This window comes from Poecilia latipinna, unplaced genomic scaffold, assembly GCF_001443285.1.
Source record: "Poecilia latipinna isolate Pla-1442-1.1 unplaced genomic scaffold, P_latipinna-1.0 Scaffold211, whole genome shotgun sequence".
In the NCBI taxonomy this organism is placed as follows: Eukaryota; Metazoa; Chordata; class Actinopteri; order Cyprinodontiformes; family Poeciliidae; genus Poecilia; species Poecilia latipinna.
Genome location: NW_015112827.1, coordinates 12,192 through 33,797, shown reverse-complemented (window position 1 = coordinate 33,797; position 21,606 = coordinate 12,192). Strand labels below are relative to the sequence as shown.

Genomic DNA, 21,606 nt, shown 5'->3' with positions numbered 1-21,606 from the left:
TCCATAATTTTAAGTAAAAAGTACTAGTTCCACTAGAAAAATGTTTTAAATTATCTGCCAGTGGATTAGAACTTTCATCACTATCAAGGAATTATTGACTTAAAACATGATTCTGTATCTTCTTTGAAAGTTAGTTTTGTCTTACTTTAATTTACACAAGAAACTAGACAATAAATACTTGGTAAAATTTTGTGTTTTGGCAGTGTACCATCCAGAAGCCACTTGCTGGATTCTTGTTGTACAGGAGGCTCCACTTATGCTTTTCAAAGATGTAGGGTTGTATCTGCACATCTGTTTGTTGCCATATTTACATGCGAGTGTAAAACGATGAGCTGGGGGGGCGTGGCCAGCAGCAGCTTATTAGGATTTAAAGTGACAGAGACCCTAAAACAGCTCAAATCAGCCAGAACTGACATCCCATTATCTAAGAATAATTTGTGAAAAAAGCATTTTAGGATCTGCTCATGGAAGCATAATGGGTCATCTTTAAACATCTAATGGTGACCGAGTGGCTTTAACGGGTTTATTTAGAGAAAAGGTCCTGGTTTGGGAAAAGGGACGGACGGGAGCAGCTGGAGGTTCTGCAGCGGGCGGAGTCAGAGTGGCGCTGCCGATCCGTGTCGGCATTGTTGGAGTGGAAGGCAGTCAGGATCATCAGCTGTTTACTCCACACACACACACACACACACACACACACACACACACACACACACACACACACACACACACACACACGAGTCGTGGTAATAAGATTACCAGATTACTGCAGCCCCTCCCAGCATCCCTGCGGAGCCTCAGTGGGTAATCCGGACCCGACCGAACCGAGCCGAGCCGGTTGCATGTCGTTCTGATCCAGAGGCGCTGAAAGCTTCCACAGAGCATCCATGCAGGGATGACAGATGAGCTCGGTTCTGGTTTGCAGTTCGGCCCATTTTCCCGTCGCTCTCCTGACCTTTCAGAGGAAAATCTGCAGATTTCTGTCTCATCCCTCGTTTAACTCCTGAGAAACCAAACTGGTTCTGTTCGGCCAGAGCCACAAACATGCAGCGTTCTGGGTTTTCTTCAGTGCTGGAAGGTTTAGTTTCATCCTGCAAGTTTAGACACATAAAAACTATAAACAGGAGTGAAAACTGAACACGAGGCTCGTAAATCTGGATTTTTACGTCAGAACTTTCCTGGTTGGTTTCATTGGGTCGGGAAAATTAAATTTTCTAACGTAGAAGAAACAATGAAGCCATTTTTCTGGTCCCGGTGTTCCTCCATCAAACGCAGAGATGCATTGTCTGCTGCAGGCTGTAAAAACTTAAATCCCCTGTAGACCAAAACTGCCAAAAAATATATTAAATGAAAAACACAAAAATGTAGTTTTTGTTTTACCTGCTCAACATTAAACCAGTTTTTAAAATAAAATCCACACAAAATTAGAGATCCAGAACATAGAACAGGGCTTCCAACTGTAAAAGAAAAATACACAATTTCAAAATTTTGGGGGTCTTCAATTGTTTTTAATTTTGTTGGCCAAATTTATTACATTCTTGAGTTTTGGTCACCGGCCAAACAAAATCATTTCTAGGGGCCCAAATGGCCCCCGGGCCACACTTTGGACACCCTGATCTAATGGTTTTCTAAAATTGGCCTTCAACTTTTCTGCATCAAAAATGAAAACTGCGAAGTTTGAGGCAAGGTTTTTTTTTTAAATATGAGAAGAAAGTCAATCATACAATAATAAATGAAAAATAATGAGAATAAAGTGGCAAAAATACAAGTGAAGTTGAAATACTGAGAATGGTCGTAATGACACGAGAAAAGGAAGTCGAGATAATATATAAAAAATTTTTACATTAAGGGAACAATAGCTGAATGTCTATTATAAATGTAGCTAATCGCAGACAGTGGTGTGGCATTTCCATTAAACAAGAAATTAAATTAAAAATCAATAAGTCATTAAAAACACCGTCTTCCTCCAACCACTTCCTGTCGGCGTCTTTGTGGTTTGGGTGAAAAATTTTTCCATTGCAGTTTTGTGAAAAAAAAAAAAAATTGATGCGACCAAATTAAATGCCTCGTCTTGGTGGCAACACTTCTTAATTGAAAAAACAATTTTTTTAAACTGTCTTGTTTCCATTAAGCAAATTTATTTTCAAATGTCAAACTGTGTAATTATAAAGTCAATGGAAACGCAGCTACAGAGACAATGAAGTCCAACCGCTCTGCTGTAATCCCGTCATAATCCTACCATCAATCTGATGAGGAAGGAAGTAAAACAGTTTGATTGTTTCGTTCTAAACTGGTTGTTTATGCTGCTAACTGGGACCTGAACTGGCTCCCAGTCTGAGGAGTTTTTTCCGCTGCAGCCATTTTCTCCTCCATGTTGTTTTTTCCCTTCATCTCCGGCTTTGATAAGGAGACCAGTGTCTTGCCTCCACACACACACACACACACACACACACACACATGCTGGGTTGTTATTTGATTAGATTTGACACTCTGCACCCGGCAGCCATTGTCAGGACGAGGAGGAAGGGCAGGCCCGTCTCTCCTCCTCTTCCTCACAGCCAGCTCAGGTGTGGCGCTGCGGTTCTGGATCCACTTAGCTCTTATGTCAGCCGGAGCGCTAATTCCCCCTCATCCAATCAAAGCTCTCTAATCCCGACTGCAAACAGAGGCGGAACGGCCGCCGTCGCTCTGGCGATTGGATCCTCGTGTTTCCGGGTTAAACTTGACATTTTGACCAGGCGGGCGTCTCAGGATCCGGAGCCGGACCGGAGCCGAACCGGAGCCGGACCGGAACCGGACCGGAGCCAAACCGGAGTCGGACCGGAACCAGACCGGAGCCAAACCGGAGTCGGACCGGAGCCGGACCAGAACCGGACCGGAGCCAAACCGGAGTCGGACCGGAACCGGACCGGAGCCAAACCGGAGTCGGACCGGACTCGCGCTCCTGTTTGGACACAACAAAGAGACAATGTGAAATAAATCAGTTTTCCTGATGGTAATCAACAAGTTCTGGACTCTAACTGCAAAAACACAACATTACCAAGTATTTCATCTAGTTTTTACTGCAAATATCGTAGCACACTTGAAATAAGACAAAACTAACTTACAAGTACATTTTGTACAACAGTGTATTAGAAAAGAGAAGAGGAGTTAATATCCACCAAAAACCTCAAACATTTTATAGACAAAACATAAAATTCTAATTTTCAAGAAAAAAACCTGAAAAGATTTTGAGCTTGAAAATTAAAAAAATGTTCAACTTTTGGAAATTTTCTGAGCTCCAAAATGTAGAATCTTTTCACTTTTCAAGTTCAGAAAGTTTTCTTTTTTTTTTTTTTTATAAAAATTTCAGAGATTTTTTTTGAAAAGTTTATGAACTCAGAATTTTCCGCAGTATTTTTTCTCAAAAATTTCTGAGAATAATCTCAAAATTTTAGTTTTTTCTATCAAATTCGAGACTTTTCAACCTCAGAAATTTTCTTCTTTTTCTTAGAAATTTCTGAGATATATCTAGTTTTTTTTGTTATCTAAGAAAAATTGAGGTTAATTAGCAGAAACCTCACCCTCATTTTTTTATTTGCTAATTTTTGTATCTATAATGGCCCTAAGATGCCGCCGTACTTTTCAGACCAACAGAAGTGCCGATTATTTCACTTATTAAAAGACATTTTTCCTGATTTAAATGAAAAACTGTCGGTGGAACTAGTGCTATTTTTCAATCAGTATTGAGTTATGGACTTAAAATATGCTCCTGTCTTTGCTGAAAATGTACTTGTTAGTTTTGTCTCCTTTCCAGTCTAATGCGACATTTGAACTTGAAACTAGACAAGTGGTTAGATTTAGTGTTTTTGCAGTGTTTGGTGATGATAATTCCTGCTAATGTCTCCACAGCTCTGTGAGTTGTGTTATTGCTGCTGCTGCTGTAGATCAGTGTGAAGTTTTAATGGCACACCTTGGAGTGTAAATATGAAGAGCAGAGGCGTTAGGAGCGAATAAGAATAAAGTGATGGTGTTCCTGTGGTAGAGGGAACGCCTGCTGGCTAGTTTAGAGCTTTTTTACTTTCTGCTTTTCGCTGAATTGTTTTTTTAAATGTGACGTTTTATTTCTACATGAAGAAAAACAGGTCATAGTAAATTATTTCCAGACCTTTTCTTGTCTTTAATACGACAGCCTGTTAGGGTCATTGTACATAGAAACAAAGAAAGATCTCAGAATTTTCCCCCCAAAATTTGGGAAGTTCAACATTTTAGACTTTTGAAAATTTTCATTACATTTTAAAAATTTGCAGGGATCAATCTCAAAATTTCTGAGATTTTTCTTGCAAATTTCAAATTTTTCAAACTGAAAAACCCTTGTTTTCTTGAAGATTTCTGAGACTAATCTCAAAATTTTAAATTTTTTTTCTAACAAATTTTCAAATTCAGAAATGACCTTGTCTCTAGAAAATTTCTGAGTCTTTAACCAGCAAATTTTCAGCCTTTCAAACTTAGAAATTTCCAGGGGTTTTTTCTAAAATATGTCGGATTGTTTTGGCAAACACACACACACACACACACACACACACACACGCACGCACACACACACACACACACACATTTATTCATTTATTTATTTTTATCTATGACCCCAATACGTCGTCGTACTTTAATGAGACGTTAGTCTGTCACAAACAAATTTGTTACGATGTTATAAACCAATCGGTTGCAGAGTTTTTACATCCTACATTATTTATTTTAGTCATAATTTGCAGGATTAATGTCCCATTAAAGGTGAAAAGAGGTCTGAGCTGCTTTATTTTGCCTTTTAACAGCAATTTTTATTTCCGTTGCAAAGGAAACATTATGCTGAAGGTGTTAAAATCCCAAACTATGTGACTGCTGAGTGAAAAAAAAATGTCATTCTGGTTTTTATAGAAATATTAGAGACACAGGAATCTCGTTTACTTGAGTTTGGCTTGTGAATTCCTCTCAGCTCAGTTTCTGGTGTCTCTTTGCCAAATTGGAGGTTCGTCCTCCCGCGTAGCTGCAGGAATCTCTCCTCCTCAGAGAGATGGAGGCCATCAGTAACGTCTCTCATCAAAGCGCAGCTGCCGGTGACACAAAGCCGGCCGTTGTGCGGCAGCGACAGTCGCGGCGCTGCTCCGTCTCTGATGCAACAGCTCCGTGACAAGACCTGCTCTGTGCAGGGCGACTGATGGAGCGTCCAGCCTCCGCCTGGAGCCAGGTGTGTCTCTGTGAAAGTGAAAATACTGCTGATGGGAAAAACTTGAAGAAAACTGTTTAATTTTTTCATGTTTTTGTTTCCTTTCTTCATGACATTGTTGTTTATTATGTTGGTTATTTAATAAAGTGTTGAGCTGAAATGTAAAAGCAGCCGTTTGTCTTTCCTGCTCACCTCCTTCAAGATTTCTGGGGCATAAGTTGGGTGTAAACATCAGGAAAACACCAGATAGTCACTCTGTGCTTAAAATGCTGCATGAAAGTATTTACACCCTTTGCACTTTTTCATATTTCATCATGTAAAGCATCACACGTTTGGACAGCATGCGATGGCCTATGACACATGTGATAGACCAGTAAAAAAGAGGAATATAATTTATGGTTATCAACTGTTTTTTATAGATCGAAATCTGAACAGTGCAGTATCCAGTTCCTATTGAAATGAATCAGTTCTTTTTAAACTGGCTGAACTAGTTCTTGCTTAGAATTAACTGGACCAGAACTACCTAGTTCTGGTCCAGTTCCAGAAAATTACCCAGTAAAACATTAACAGCAATAACTTGGCTTATTTAACGTGTTAAAAGAGGGAAAACTTTAGTTCATTTAATTCACTCATTTATAAATGTCACAGTTTCAAGTAAATATTTAATTTGGAGCTAAATATTTAGCTTCAAACTTAACATTTAGATTGCCAATTAAATATTTATTTTTAATTTTAATATTTTGCTTACTAATTAGACATTTGGTTTGAGACTGTGACATTTATGCATGAATAACGTGTAAAGACCAGACAGACCTTTCTGGACTGAGATCCAGTCCGGATCCCCATGCTAACATTAGGCGATGCTAGCTGGGTGAGCTAACAAACGGAGGCAAACAGCCACAAAAAAACGGAAAAAACTGATTCAGCACATACTGTGCATAGCTTGCAAATTTAAAGTGTACCGCTAATATTGGCTAAATTTCTTTTTGTGAGGACGAGGAATATCATTTCGATTGCTACATTAGCTTGCTAACTTTGCTAACATCACTTACCTTAGTGACGCAGAAGTGTGACGTAGCCACCGCCATCTCTGAAAGCAAAATCTACTCGTCTCTACTGACCTATTTTGCGTCTCCCAAATAATCACTGCTCACTTTCTTGGAAACAGTTAATTTAACATCCAATCAAAGTTCAAACAAATTGGAGAATATTCTGGCAATTTCGTGATATTTCCACAGTTTTCTTTACTGACTCAAGACTCCTCAAAGTCCGAGACTGAGACAAGATTGAGGAAATCTTTTCCTCAAACTTTTCCATTATTTCGCTAATGTCAAAAAATATTTTGCAGTTGCATTGCTTTCATTAAATAATAAACACAATTAAAATAAAATCACACGAATAAGTTTGTTAATGTCATAAATCATTATAAAATACACAGACATCATCCTCCAACTACTTCCTGTCGTTTTCCTCTTTGTTTTGCCCAAGTGGCAACAGCCGGTTGTTTATTATGTGACTCCTGATGCAAAATAAGTTTTTCCTTTGCAGTTTTACCAAATAAACTCACCCAAGTGGCAAAACGTTATAAACACTACAGGCGTGTTTCCTTCAAGTTAATTTATTTTTAAAATGTCAAATTGCTCAATGATGGTTAATGGAAACACAACTGGAGATTTCTCAACTACAAAGCTCATCGTAATAAAACTGCATGATTCTGAAACCCAGAGCTCCAGATTTATTCCCCTGGTATTTGTCTCGTTTTGCAGGTTCTGTTCATTTTCCAGATTAAAGATGTCTCATTCCTGATGACTCCTGGGTGTTTTCATGCAGCCGGTCCAACATGGCGGCTTTGGTTTTCCTGATTAATAAGCATTCCTGCTGCTGGAGCGAGTCAGAGGAAAAAGCAATCTCTTCCTCATGTTACTGTAATCTCCAGCATGTGACCTCCCCTCAGCCTGATGACGGAAGGATGCTGGAAACCTGCGGGTCTCACCAAACCTGCCCTGCTCCACGCTGAGAGGATTTAGGGAGGAAAAAAACCACAAGAGCTCTGGGAAACATTACATTCCCGGGTAAATCCTCTCCAACTCGTTACCAAATCCTGGCTGCAGGGCGGCTAATCTCTAAAGTGAGACAGACCAGGTGCCAGTTTTTGTGTAATGGAATTGCTCAGAACATTAAGTGATTGCATCAACAATCTTCAGTCCTGATAAATTAGATTAGACTCAGAGGAATCCTGTTTGTGCACAAGCAAAGTTGAGCAAACAGACAGAAAAAAGGAGGAAATTTCCACCAAAAAATTTCAGAAATTTTGACATTAATCTTAGAAAATTTCCTAGAAAAAAACAAGGTTATTTCTGAATATGAAAAGATAAACATCTTCTAGAAAATAAATTGTCCCTAATCTCAAAATTTCTAAAAACATCTTGGAAATTTCAGAGTTAAAAAACTTGAAAATTTGCTAGAAAAAAACTCAGAAATGTTTAGATTAATCTCAGAAATTTTCCAGAAAACATCTTGGAAATTTCAATTTCAAAAGTCACAATTTTTTAATTTGGAATTTTTCTCATTTCCAAAGTCTTCTCAAATTCCAAAATGTCCTCTTTTTTTTCTATTTCTTTTTTTTTTTTTTAGGAAATTTCTGAAAAATTTCAGGGATATTTTTGACATTTTAAACTCAGAAATTTCAGAATATTTTATCTAGTAAACTTCTGAGATTAATCTAGAATATTTTCTACTTTTAATCTTGGAAATGTCCTCGTTTTTTCTAGAAAAATTCTGATTCTTAGATGGAAATTGACTCTTTTTTCCATTTAAACAGTTCTAACAAGCCAGAAACTTCCCTCCAGTCCTGTGATGAAACCTGCAGAAAGTTGATCAGTGACCTGCTGCAGAGCTTTCTGGGAGATGACGTCTGACTGCAGGCGGGAAGAAAGATGCAAAGTGGAGAAAAAGATAAAAATAACCATCTTAAATATTGTGCTTTTTTTAAACTATCTCCCTTTGATCAGATAAATGCAATAATTAAAATGTCTCAACCAAAAACAGATTCTAGATTACAGAGTATTTAACAACAGGTGTTGTGTTCATCTGCCAAATGTCGGCTGTAATATTTGAATTAGCTAAATCTGTGGGCCTGTCAGGTTCTGGTAAACTGCTCAATAAACTAAAATCACAGGTGGAGTTCCTCAGGGAACCACCAACGGTCCACTTTTATTTACTACTTCATTCAAACCACAGGTCTTTCTGATTTCTTGTTTTTAATTTTTTTTGTGGTCGTTCATACAACTAATTAAACTGAACGGAAATCAGACTTCATTGTGACTGAATTTTATCCAGCACGTCTCAAGTCCATTTATCACGTTGGATAAAATTTGACATGATCGTTCAGGATGCAAACGCCTTGAAAACGATCCTCCCAAAAATCCTCAGATTGGATTTTTGGGAGGGTAAACGGGTCGGATTCAGGCCGACTGCTGTGAAAACAGCGGATATGAGTTGCATTAGCCTGCTGGGTGAACGTAGCTTCAATGCTCTTCTGTCAGAATTGAACAGCCAACATGTTTCTCTGCTGATGACATACAACTTGATACCTTTATTTATGCAGCAGACCTCGCCTATTGACATATTTCGGGATACTTTTTTTCCAAATTACTCACAGAAGATGTATTTCTGTGAGTAATTTATGTCTTTTTGTGTTGAACTTCCTGCCGTGTGAATGCTGCTCAACAGATAAATGAATCTCTTGTGACCAGGACAGGAGCCGGTTTCATGCAGCACACGCTGCATTCGGACGTGCCGTTTGCAAACGGTTTTATCTCCAGAACATTCTGGGATAATCGCCTCAGCAGGTCGTCTAAAGCTGGTTTGGCTTCTAATGAGTCGGTAAATTCAGTTTATTAAGGGGCAAGTTTCTCCAGCAGGGGCTCAAACGTCCCAAACAAAACGAGAGCAAATCAAACAGAATGAAGGAAATAAACGTCCAGTTTCCTCCGCAGAGCATCAGACATCAGGTAGAGCTGGAATAATTTATTCTCCATGGTTGTTTCAGGTCAAACACACCTGGATGGATATATTTTATTATAATTCTTGATTATAAGATAAAAAAATCTATAAAAAAGCAGAAAGTCTCATTTTTGCAGCAGACTTGAGTCCTTTGTATGTTTCCACCCTGAAACAAACCGGGTTTTAAAAAGTCCCGGTTTGGATCTCAGATCTCATTTCTCAGGAACCAGGAGGATGAATCCGTCTTTGCTCTTCTTGAAGTCCGCCACGTTCTGACCCGGTTTGGTTTCCACCGTCACGTTCTTGGGTTTCCCTCGCATGTGCAGCTGCAGCGCCGAGCGGCAGACCTTCACGGGAAGCAGAGCTTTTCTGATGCTGGGAGAAAAAAAACACAAAACTCCGTCTGTTAATCAGGAAACTGGAGATTCACATCACAGAGTCACTTAAAACACAAAACATCAACCGATCAAAAACTGTGTAGGACAGAAAACGGCTTCAGTACGACGGCGTGTTAGATGACTGCTGACTGCTTTCCTTATAAACTCTTTATGAATTCATGACATTCTCTCATGTTGTTGGTGTCTCTGAATACGATCCAAACTTCAGACTCCAATCAACTTCTCCCACTAAACATCACAGATTTAATCTCTGAAATTTCTCCATGAACTGATTGAAACGTTATTTTCCTGTCAGATTCTGACCAGAAGCTGAGCTGCTATTCGTGGCCACCTGAGTGTTTCTGAGAAAGTAACCGATCTGCTGCTGGTTTGGGTTTTTAAGCCAACTTGGCAAACATGGCAGCAGGCGGCTGATGAGTCAAATCAAAGTGTTTCTCGTCTCCCTCTCCCCCGGACGGACCGATTGGACCCGACTCCTCTCTGGAAGTTGGAATTAAAGTCCAACGTTTGGAAGATGAATTAGATTTCTGCAGATTACATAATTATAGATGTTATGCAACGGGTTTGGCATCCAGCTTCACCAGGTGAGTGCGTCACAGGAAAACATGTGAGAGGATTCTGGCTTCGTTTCATCCATTACTGCCTGCTAAGGCGGTGGAGTTTACTCAAAAACAGCCTCGGCTGCAACAAGAAACGCTGCAGTAGTTGGTGTCAGGTAATATTTTTCTGAAGAAATCCTCATTTTTTGTGAACTTCCTTCTGAGAAATGTCATTTTAAAAGGTGCTGAATTCATAGTTTCTATTTAAATTAATTAGAAACAGAATAATTCAAAGTCTTTAATCTAATTTGTCCAATAAGACACAACTTTAAGATACCACAAGTACTGTAAGTCCATTATTACCCCAACAATCCCCAATCAGGCCCAGCTTCATTCCTAAGGCTGTTTTCCTTCATGATGGTCGCGTAAACTTGGTTTGATTGGGATAAAACTTCAACATTTTGTACATTTTGAGCTGCTGTGGTTCTTTCTCTGTTCCCCTCCTGGCCTGTGGGGGCGCTGCACCAAGAACCACTGAAGGAAACGACACAAAACACTGAGAGCAACTTCCTTCTTCACAAAATGGAAACAAGATGGAGGCGTCAGATTTTAGCGGCTGGAGGATTTCTCTTTAGTCTTTGGCTAAAGACCAGGAGACATTTCTGCTGCTAGTGCTAGGCTAGCATGTTAGCTTTGGTTGTATTTACCCAGAATGCCCTGCTCTGTAGTCCACTTCCTGCTTCTGAAGCGGTCTCCGGTCCGCTTGGCGTTCATGCATACATTCAAACCGAACCAGAGTTCACTTCAACCAAAACCAGACCGAGGGTTGGACCAGAATTGGCTTTTTTGGTCCGTTCCATCTTCAGCGATTTCTGAAGATTGGTTTCTACAACATAGATCAGGGCACAAACTCACAGGATGGCAGAGAAGAGCAGCTAGCTGGGAGACGGCTGCCTTGCTCTAAACTGCACCCAGGATCTGGCTGTGCTGGTTGCTGAGAGACCAAAACAAAAAGTTCGTCATATGCGACGCATATCCATCTTCATCACAGCACTCTCTATGGCCCAATTCCATCTTTTCAACAGAAAAAAACATCAATCTGTGCCTCGTCCATATGTGGAATTAAATTGTATTCAATTGTTTTCAAAGTGTCTTCAGTCTGAATGTTCAGACGTTTTATGTCGATGTGAGAAATGCGTCATAATTCTGCAGCAGAAGAGGCCAGACAGTAAATCTAAACAATGGCTGGTAATGATAATACGAAGTGATGAAAGCAGTCAGTGAACGCATCACATCCCAACCCCACCACTCCTGGTCCAACTCCACAGCCAAGCAGAACCGGGTCAGAAGCTGCTGTCAGCTTTCTGTTAACCAGCTTCCTTCGTCTGCTGACCATCTGGTGGCCATGCTGTCACTCTCTGCAACTTTAAATCCATCCAGGGACGGCAGTGGCGCTCTCCACTGCTGCAGACACAGCTCTGCTAGATGGCATCTACGGTCGTCTGCGGCGAATGAGAGTCGCTTTGGGTCCAAATTAGTAGCATGAACGACCAAGCAAAAAATAAAAGTGGGAGTTGCTCATCAGAACCTGCTGTGTGAATAAAGTTACCAAATAAAAGAGAGCTGAATGTGGTTCCTTGAGGAACGCCACATTTGATCTAAGTTTGCTCAGACACACCGACTGTTCACTGAACCATCTGCCAAAAAACACATGAATAAGCAAATTTTTCACAGAAAAATCCACAAATAAATGGGTATCCATTGCAACATTCAGTAATCAGTCTGTAGACATATTGGAGTTTTCAACAATATTAATTAATTTAAATGTCTTCCAGATATGGTGCAGATGCTCCACTGTGGTCAGAGGTTTCCTACTTGCATTGATCTTTGAAGGTAGAGAGTGTAAAGTGGTTTTCATCCAGTCTGAAGTGGTTCTTAGATACGTAGAAGCTTTCAGTCATACATGAATACACACAAAGCAGCTCAGAGTGACTGGTTCTCTGCATCAACGCATTGCAGAACCACAGGAGAGTCTTCAGTGTCGCACAATGGATAAACATCATGCAAGACTTAAAGGAGCAGCAGAGAAAATCAGAGTTAACCATCCTGAGAAGCAGAAGCCAAACGCTTCCTGTGTTTCATAATAATTATGCCATCACATGTTGGAGAGCAACACTGCAGATGAGAGACAACGCTTGTCATATTTACCAGAACAAGAGACAGATTGTTGGCAAATATGAGTTTTATTCAACTTCTGTGTTTAGAGGAATAACTGATGACGGCAGTTCAAACCCTCAGCCTGAAACCTTGGATTAAAATTCAGATGATCCCATTAGTGCGTCCTGATCGAGAACTTTAAAGGAGTTTGTTTTATGACAGAAACAAAGTCGAAGTTATTTCCTGGTTGGTCTTTTGGGTCGTTTCCTCATCGTTCCTTCAATCCAGCAGCTGAAGTTCAGTCAGGATGGACGGAGAGCATCCAGGCACCGCACGTTACTTTTCGGCTGTATTGAGGTTCAGACTTTGACTAGACCATTCTTTATTGGTTTAGCTTCAACCTAAATCATCCGTTTGATTCACCATCCCATCAAAAAAAGGTTTAGTTGAGACCAAACCACCAAATAAAAACTTTTATCCTCCAGTTTTTGGTAGGAGGATAAAAAGAGAGAAAAACGATAAATCAATGGAAATGACTGAGCTCGTTTTAATTTATCATGTGATTATTGATTTATTGTGATATATCTTGTTAGTGATTTGTTGTCCAGCCTCAGGTTAAAGCCTGGTACTGATTAGGAGAGATTTAATTTATGGAAGCAGATTTTATTGAGGGGTATCGTAATAAAGCTGCCCTAGTTTATTATTTGAAAATGTTTGTTTCTCTCCAGAGTTGAGTTCCCTGTAAATCTTGAGGACTCCTGACTTCGAAGCAGGTTGGGTTTTCAGGTTTATTTTTTGTCACTTTTCATGTTCAAACGGTTGCATCTGTCTTCTCTGATTTCAGACGGTGTGTGAGCGCAGCGGGAGTCGATGCTCCGACACGGCCGCCGCTCTGACAACCAGATCACTGGAGCAGGCGAAGCTGCAGACAGAACTGGGGCAAAGCAGCAACTCCTGCAGGAAACATCAAACCCGACCGACACCAGGAGGCGAAAAGTCGGGCAGAGTGGAGCATCTCACGCTGGAGAGAATCTCTGCTAGAACTGGTAGTTATTCCACACTGGGATGGTCATTATGCAGTTTATAATGACTGCATGAGAACCACTGGCCTTTGACCCAGTGGGTCGTTACGGCCCGGTTAGACACAAAACAGCCCTGGAGCCGCAGAGTCAACAGATAATTCATCCACCGAAATCAGAGGAGAGGAGAGAACCCACCGACCGAACTCAAGTAAAAGTTTAAAGTATCCGTCCAAGAAAAACTAAAAAAGTATTTGGTAAAAAGTCTGCTCAAGTACTGAGTAACTGATCAATCATTTAATATTTAAAAATGTCATCATCAGACAGAACAAAATGTAAAGTTATGTGGAAATGTTAAAATTTTAAGGAACAAATTGCAATAATTCATATAAGTAACAAAAAACAACAAAATTGGGCAAAAGAAAATGTTTCCAAATCAGTTTCTTTCAATAAAAAAACGTATGAAATGTTAACAAAGCTGCAGGTGTGAGTCTGTGTCTGGTGAGTTTTGGTTAAAACATGTTAGTTGTTCATTCAGTGGGAAGAAAATACAGAAATTTTACTCAAGTAAGAGCAGAAATACTTCACAATGAAATTACTCAAGAAAAAGTAAAAACTGTGGCGCAGTAAACAAACATTGAATATATTTGTCAAACGTCCAGAAGAAAGAATACAGCAGCTTGTAAATCCTGCAGCACTTTGTTTTCAGACAGTGACGACTACATCAAACTTTTATCGTCACTCAGAAAGGAAGCACAAACATACATCCTGACAGAAACTGAAACACTTGAAACATACGGCATGTTTCAGGTGTTTCAGTTTCTGTGTCTTGTCAGCTGTTGACCACTGTTAGCACCAAGCTAACGTCACCTAATATTAGCATCATGCGCTGGAATCGGTGGCGTCTCGGTCATTGATGACTCGGGATTTATTTCAAGGCCAGTCAAGACCTCAACTGTGGAAATATCATTAAACTGCCAGAATAATACATGCTAAATGTTAGCAAAGCTAGCTAGCTAATGTTAGCAAATTGTCTCGCTAACAAAATTCTTTACCCCGGCCTCACACAAACAGGTTTAGTCAATACTATCAATAAATATTAAGACACCAGTGTAGCGTATACACTATGTTTTAGGGAAGTATTCTCTGTTTCTTGTCAGCTGTTTGCCACTGTTAGCTAGAGCACCAAGCTAACGTTACCCAATATTTGCATCACGCGCTGGAATTGGTCTCAGCCCTAAAAGCTTTGGTCTCATTGCTCTCTGGTCTTAATCTCGACTTGTAATACATTCACAAGCAGCAGAATGGGACTCAGATCAGGTTTTCTTTGTAATGTGACCCATATTCACTGTTCCTCTGTAGTCTGAACGGCCCAATCCAAATCTTTTCACCAAGAAAAAAATAAAATCAGATTGGTACCACTTCCAAATGTGGAACTAAATTCTATCCGATTGTTTTTTTTACATTTTTGTTGCTAATGTGAGACTTGTGTTATAATTCTGCACCAGAAGAAGCCAAATATGGTAAATCTGGATGTAAACAACGGCTGAAGTTATAATTATGTCTGTGTCAGTGAACACATCACATCCCAGTCCTGTTGGTTCCGACTCCATCGACAGCGGCGGCCATCATCACTTCCATCATCGTTCTTCTTCTGCATTTCTTTGGGCTGGTAGTCAGTCCTCCTGACCAACATATCTCTTCTGGAGAAAAGAAATGAGAAGAACCTGCTCTGCGGTTTGTGCGTCTCATTGGTTCTGGATGTTTGTTGATGAGTTTTGACGGAAAGCAGAAGTTTTGTCCAGCCTGCGGTCGTTCTGCTGATCCAACCTGACCAGCGGGTTGCAGCTTTTCATTTAACCATCAGGTCACTTAGCAGGAAAAGTTAGCAGCTTTTAGGTCTCACTTACTCTTCAGCGGAGAGTCCACCAAACCCAAAATACAGTTATGAAAAAAGTAAGTACACCCCGTTACAGTTCCAGAGGTTTTCCGTCAGGATGTAGCTGATCTGGCGTTACAAGCTTGAATCAAACCTCTAGTGTCCAAAAAACAAAAAATTTAGACAAAGATGAAGCCAAAGCAACAAGGGATGATGCTAAGAAAAGTAAGTACACCCTCTTTGGGTTCCAAGGTTTAACATAAAACAACTGATCTGATGTTTAGAAGCTCCTAAAAGGCTTAATTTAAACAAAGGTGACGCCTTCAGCAGCAACCACTGCATTTCAATCACATTTCAACCTGAACTTTGACTAGACCATTGCACCTTTGATTTCAATTAATGTTCAGCCATTCTGCTGTAGATCTGCAGAACGGCTGACCTGAATGATGGAAAGAAGTTCATGATGTTTGGAGATGACCTGCCGACCCGTCCCAGACGGATCGGCAGCCATTTTTCTCCAGGTAATGAACATCAACAGAAAGCTGTTTGGGAGAGTTTAGGTTCCCAGATAGATTCAACTCTGTCCAGACCCGCCTGTCTGTAGCGTCGGATCAACTAGCGCTGCATTCAGGCACAGCTGGGAAACCAGGATGTCTAACGATCAAAACAGCTCCATCATCCCTTAAACAGGTTTTATTTGAAAATATTGACTCAGTTTTACGTTGACGGTTATATTTTATAACTTTCATTCACTGAAAATAACCAGGTTGGTTCAATACTTTCCATTTTTTAAAACGCACTTTACTAAAACACTCTCCTTATGGAGAGCTCATCGATATGTTAATTCATCTCTAAGCACTTTATAAATCATTAATAAATGTTTATTAAGCCTTAAGGGCGTGAAGGAGACAAAATCTACCAGTTTCTCCCCAAATCTGTTCACTTACATATTTTATCAAAAGTTGCTACAATAAACATTTCAGACCAACTTGTAAGCACAGTCACCAGATGTAAATCTGATTTCTTAGCACATAGTTTCCATCTCACCCTTAATTAATGCATAATAAACAGTTATTACTGATTTACAAAGTACTTAGAGATAAATTAGAGACACATCTATGAACTTATTGTAAACTGGTACCATAAAATCAAATTAGCTTCATGTAAAATGTTGTTTTTTTTTACCAAAGTGAACAGAAATCATGATTTTGTGGTCCTGGTCTGATCCGTGAAGCCCAGCAGGCGTCGACGGGTTCAAACAGCTTTCACGCTCACAGAGGAAACGACGGCTGCGTTCGCGCAGAGGAACCGCGGCGGCGCCTGAAACGCTTCAGGGTCGTCTCCTTCCTGCTCCGTGCTGCGCTGCACCGGTGCAGTAACTGATGCAAGCAGAAACTGATGATTAGTTTCAACAAGAATTAAGATTCTTCTCTTTTTCTGAGAAACAAAACTTTGATTTTTTAACCAGCTGTAAAGCAGAATCAGCAGAAATAAAACCTGCAGTAGATCAATCCCTGTTTGTTTGACTTCATTTCAAACATTCAATCTGTTTGAAAAGGAGGCTGGAACAAGATCAGGTCCTTCTGTACCCATCTCACTTCTTTATATATTATTTAAAGAAAATAAATTAAAAAACAAAAATTAAAAACTGAAAAAGAAAAACTAAAAACAATAAATAGAAAATAAATAAAAATAGTTTTGCACAGACAAGAAAAATCTGTTTCCCGTCTGAATTTTGATTAATAAACTAGTTTATTATTTAAAAAGTTGATTGTTTTCGCTGCAGGAGTCCAACAAACAGGATTCTCCTACAAAATAAAACCTGGGAGAATATTTGGCAGAAAAGTGAACATATTTAGATTTTTATGGTTTTTCCACTTTCTGTTTATTTTTTGCTAAAACAAACATATTTTCTCTCCAACGTTTTACTCTGATCCACCTGCATCCTAGCCAGCGCCATGGAGGCCGTCTCCAGGGCAACAGCCTGGGCCAGGCGGCGGCCAGGCGCTCGGGCAGCGGACCGCCCCGCAGGTCGTCCACCGCCATCATCAGGAGCCGCCTCATCGGCCCCAGCAGGCGCCACTTCCTGTCTCACTTCGGAGAAACATTCTGAGAAAAATGACTCAGAAAATATGACTTCAGTCGCAGCGCGGCGGCTCCCTCTGCTCTGATGCATCCAGTCACACTCTGATTTTAACCTCTGAATATTATAATTAACTTTGTAAACCTAAAGGCTCCGTTTGAGTTCCTGCCACCACATGACTACAACCTCTTACAGCAATTATTTGTCATGTGTTTGTTTAGAGCAGGACAAAGGGGCTGCAGGGAGGCCCACAGTGGGAACAGTGTGACAACGGGAACAAGACGATTTACAGCAAGTCACCGCTGGGATAAATAACCAAAACACAGCATGAAGGGAGGCAGTAATCCGAGTTCAAACTGACCTAAATGTCACGATGTAAGACAGAAAACTGAGTCTGATATCATGAAAGAGACATTTGGTCACAAGTGACGCTGAATTATTCACTGAAATGCAGCAGGAAGTCGGCCAGTCGGCAGAGGAGCTGGAAAGAAACCGCGGCTTTCCAGGGAAAAACTCCGAAACAAGGCGGAGCTCTTCCTTCATCCGTAAATCCACAGAAATCTGTATTTACCACTGATACGGGCAGTTATGTTAATGTGTTACACGACATTATGTAACATTGTCAAGTTTTCCAATAAAACTAACGATTATTTTAGTAATCAATTATTCTGACAATTAATTCTGGCGATTCATTAGATTTGGCACATTCTACAGATTTTCCACTTAACCAATAAAGCCTTTTTACACTATATTAGAAATATATTAAAATATGCGAATAAATTATTAGTCCATAATTAAGTAAGAAAATAATCATTTTATTGCATAAATGCAGCAACAATTTTCCTTCAGTGACTTGGAACCGTGAGTTTGAGGAGTTTTGGGTCAAACATATTCACTGAAAGGTTTTCTTTATCTTACATAGAAAATGTGTATATATACACACACACACACACACACACACACACACACACACACTGCACAGTTTTGGTTTAATTACGACTCTGAATCTTGTTTTTCAGCAAAGTGTAAAAAACTTTATCCAGTCTAAAAAGAGGAAAAAGAGTCAAATATTCAACTTTGATTCCAAGAATCAGACGATAAAATAACTTCAAATACTTTACAGGAGCTTTCGATTCGTAATCCACCTGGATTGTGATCAAACACTTTAATAATCATCTGATAACAGATGAGGGTCTTATTTCACATAAACTACATGCATTAACCTGAGTCTGATCATAATGACTGAAACTAGAGCCTGAACTCTGAGGTGGGATAAAACTCAGGAGCAACCTGGGCGACGGCAGTGAGGAGGAAAGACCGACAGCGAGACGAAAACATCCAGGACAGACGCTGAGGGACACGAGCGGCTATTTCAGGACCAGGATGACGTTTTGCATGACCTAAAAATTAATTTAGAAATAAGAGGAGCTGATTTTCCCACAGCTTTTTCTGTCCATCAAACTGTCAAGATCAAACCTCAAAGTCACCAAGTTCTCCACTTCAATGCTCCTCTCATCTGCTTTGGGGTTAATCAAATTACGCTTCCTGCTGCTCCGGGAAGGGAGGGCTGACCCAGAAGCTGCTATTAATGCAGCGAAGATCCAGGTCTCTCCATATTTATAAATTAAACCGCTGATGTCGAGGCGCAGGGAGGAGAAGGAGATCATTTATGCTGCTGCCCATAAATCCGTCTCTTTCTGGTGTTTTAAAGCCCAACAGCTGCTTTCTGGAAAACCAGAACCAAAAGATTTTCTTTAAAAGCTGCAGCAATCTGAAGGATGTAGGAGTTCCTCAGGGCTCTGCTCCAGACACTGGAGTTTTCCCAGGAAATAAAGATTTGCTTTGAAGACATTCATGCATTCATCTCCCTGCTGGAGAGCAACAAGCTTAGTGGCACCATGGTTTGTGTATTTTAATGACTGGCCATCAAATAAACCTAATAAATTAAAAAAACTGATTTAAAAAACAACAAACATGTTTTTGATTAAAAAAAACAGTTTTTCATCCGTATCAAATTGGTGTATTTCTCAAAACTGAAATGAATTTTTTTTTTTAATCATGAGTCGCGTGATCAATAGCCGGATGTTACTACTGGCAGAGACGATGAAGAGGTCGACCGGTTCTGGATGATGGATGGTTTGGTTTTCTCAGCATCGGTTTATAAAACGCTGAGTCATTCCTACGAGTTGAATCCATCGCTCTTCTGGAAAATGGCCGACTACAATCTCCCCAAAGAGCAGCATGGGTAGTAGCTCCCAGTAGGCGGGGCCTGATGCCCCAACGCCTGAATAAGACGCTGATGTTTAGCTGATAAATGAGTAGCACCATAGATGAACTATTAAAATAATCTCATAACTGTTTACATCTGTTGACACCTTATTTTTTAATTGAATTATCAAGTGCAAAAACATTCCTGTGTGATTTTTTATTTAGTTTCTTGTGAAATTGTGTATTTTCAACATTAGCGAAGTTTTGCGCTCATTTGTAGTGAAAACGAAGCTCATTTTGGATTTTGGTTGATTAGCAACTAGCTTGTGATCGACTGTGCTTCTTTAAAGGCCCCCTGGAAATGAAAAGAAGGGTTTCAGTGCTGTCAATCATCCTCCGTGTGGTGCTGCTCATCCCCGTCTCCCACTCTGCTTTGTTTCTGCTATGCAGCAGCTAGCATAGCCTGTCATGAATGCTAAGCTAGTAGACAAAGCTCCTGACAACAGCAGATAAATTGTTTTCCTGTTGTTTCTCTGTCGCTGGCATATTTAGCAGCGAGTACATGAGGATGACTGACAGCGCTAAGCCCCTCCTCCTGGCTCTGATTGGTTGTTTTTGGTGCATCTCTTCAGACGCCAGTAGCATCTCAGGGAGGAAATCAAGCTTCACAGATTTTCTGTCTCATAACATGTGAAGGTGCCAGTTGTAACAGATATTTTATGTTTTATAAAGTTACATACTGCAGCTTTGAAACCAGCATATATGATTTAAAAAATATCCCAAAAATAAAATAATTACTAAAAAAATATAGAAAAGAAAGAAACTAATAGATAATACTTGCTGTGCAGCCGTATGAGCTAAAGATGTGAATATTAATTTAAAGGAAAGGCTTCATTAGCCGAGTTCCCAAATTGGCCGTTGCATAAAGAAAGCTGCTCAGCCTTGGAGGGCCGAGCCGATCAAACCCTAAATCCTGCTTCCAGCAGACCCTCCAGCTGTCCCAGCAGATGGTCCGGCCCCCACCGAAAACACACAACACCCCCAGCATACCGACGGACAGCCAGACACGCGGCCCGCTCCGATTCAGGAGCCGGACCAGAACGCAGCCAGACGACGAGGAAGATGGAAGATGACAAACTGGCGTCCAACCAGATAGCAGCAGCTTTGAAGTTTCACCTCCGGAGCCAACGCTGACCCAGTTCTGCAGAACCGAACCTGGGCGGCTCCGAGAAGCGAGTCGCAGCCGCAGTTTGGAGCCGTGACCATCTGAGGTCAGTCGACTTCAGTAACAGAAACAGGAAACATTATGTTAGAACTAGACGTGAAACTCCATCGACATGTTTAATCAAGTTAAATTCCCAGCCCCAGTAAAAAGTCATTTAGTGTTTCGTTCTTTTACAATAGGAAGATTAAACGTGTTTAATATCCAGTGCAGATGGAAAAACTTTTTAAATTGTTACTTTTGTACACAGCAAAGTTCCTCTGACCGCTGAGCTTCAACCTGAAGTGACGCAGTCTGGGGCAGAGTCTGATTTCCCGACAGAAGGAAACGCAGCGGAGGTTTTCTGTGCTTCATCATCCTCCTCCTCCTTCGTCCTCTCCCACATGCTCACGCTCTCTTTTAGCTCACCATCCCCTCCAGCTTCAACTCAGTCCCGTGAGTCTCCCACAGAGGTCACGACCCCTGCACTCACCGCAGATGGTGGCACAAAGACGAGCTGCAACGAGTCCCTGAAGGTCGACTCCCCTCTGAGACGCCCGCTGCAGCTGCTGCCGGTCCTCTCAGCCCCAAACCCCACAAATAAAACACTCAAAAGCCAAACGGCGTCTCGACTCGGCTACGTTGACTCAGAAAAGTGGGAACGCAATCAGGCACTTTAGATGGTGCAGTGAAGTGAGTCATCTGACCGAGCAGCCTTTCACCTGCAGCCACGGCGACATTTAAAGGACAATTATGATGCAAAATGTGAATTTTGCATAAATGTGGGTCCATTTGGGTCTCAACTGCTTCTAAAAATAATCCAAAGGTTAAAAAAAAAAAAAAAAAAAAAAAAAAAAAGGGAAATTTTTTGGCAAAAAATAAAGTTTAAAAAAACAAAAATTTTAAAAAACACACTT

General features: G+C 40.5%; 1 protein-coding gene across 1 annotated transcript in view; it reads right to left on the bottom strand.

Annotated features, from left to right (window-relative positions):
• Positions 1–9,209: 9,209 nt before the first annotated feature.
• LOC106946877 (unconventional myosin-Ig-like) overlaps positions 9,210–21,606 on the bottom strand; it is a 24,195-nt gene continuing 11,798 nt past the window's right edge. The window contains exon 7 of the mRNA XM_015031553.1: positions 9,210–9,580. Within this exon, the coding sequence (XP_014887039.1) occupies positions 9,418–9,580 (163 nt within the window). The 3' untranslated portion in view covers positions 9,210–9,417. The remainder of the gene's footprint in view (positions 9,581–21,606) is intronic.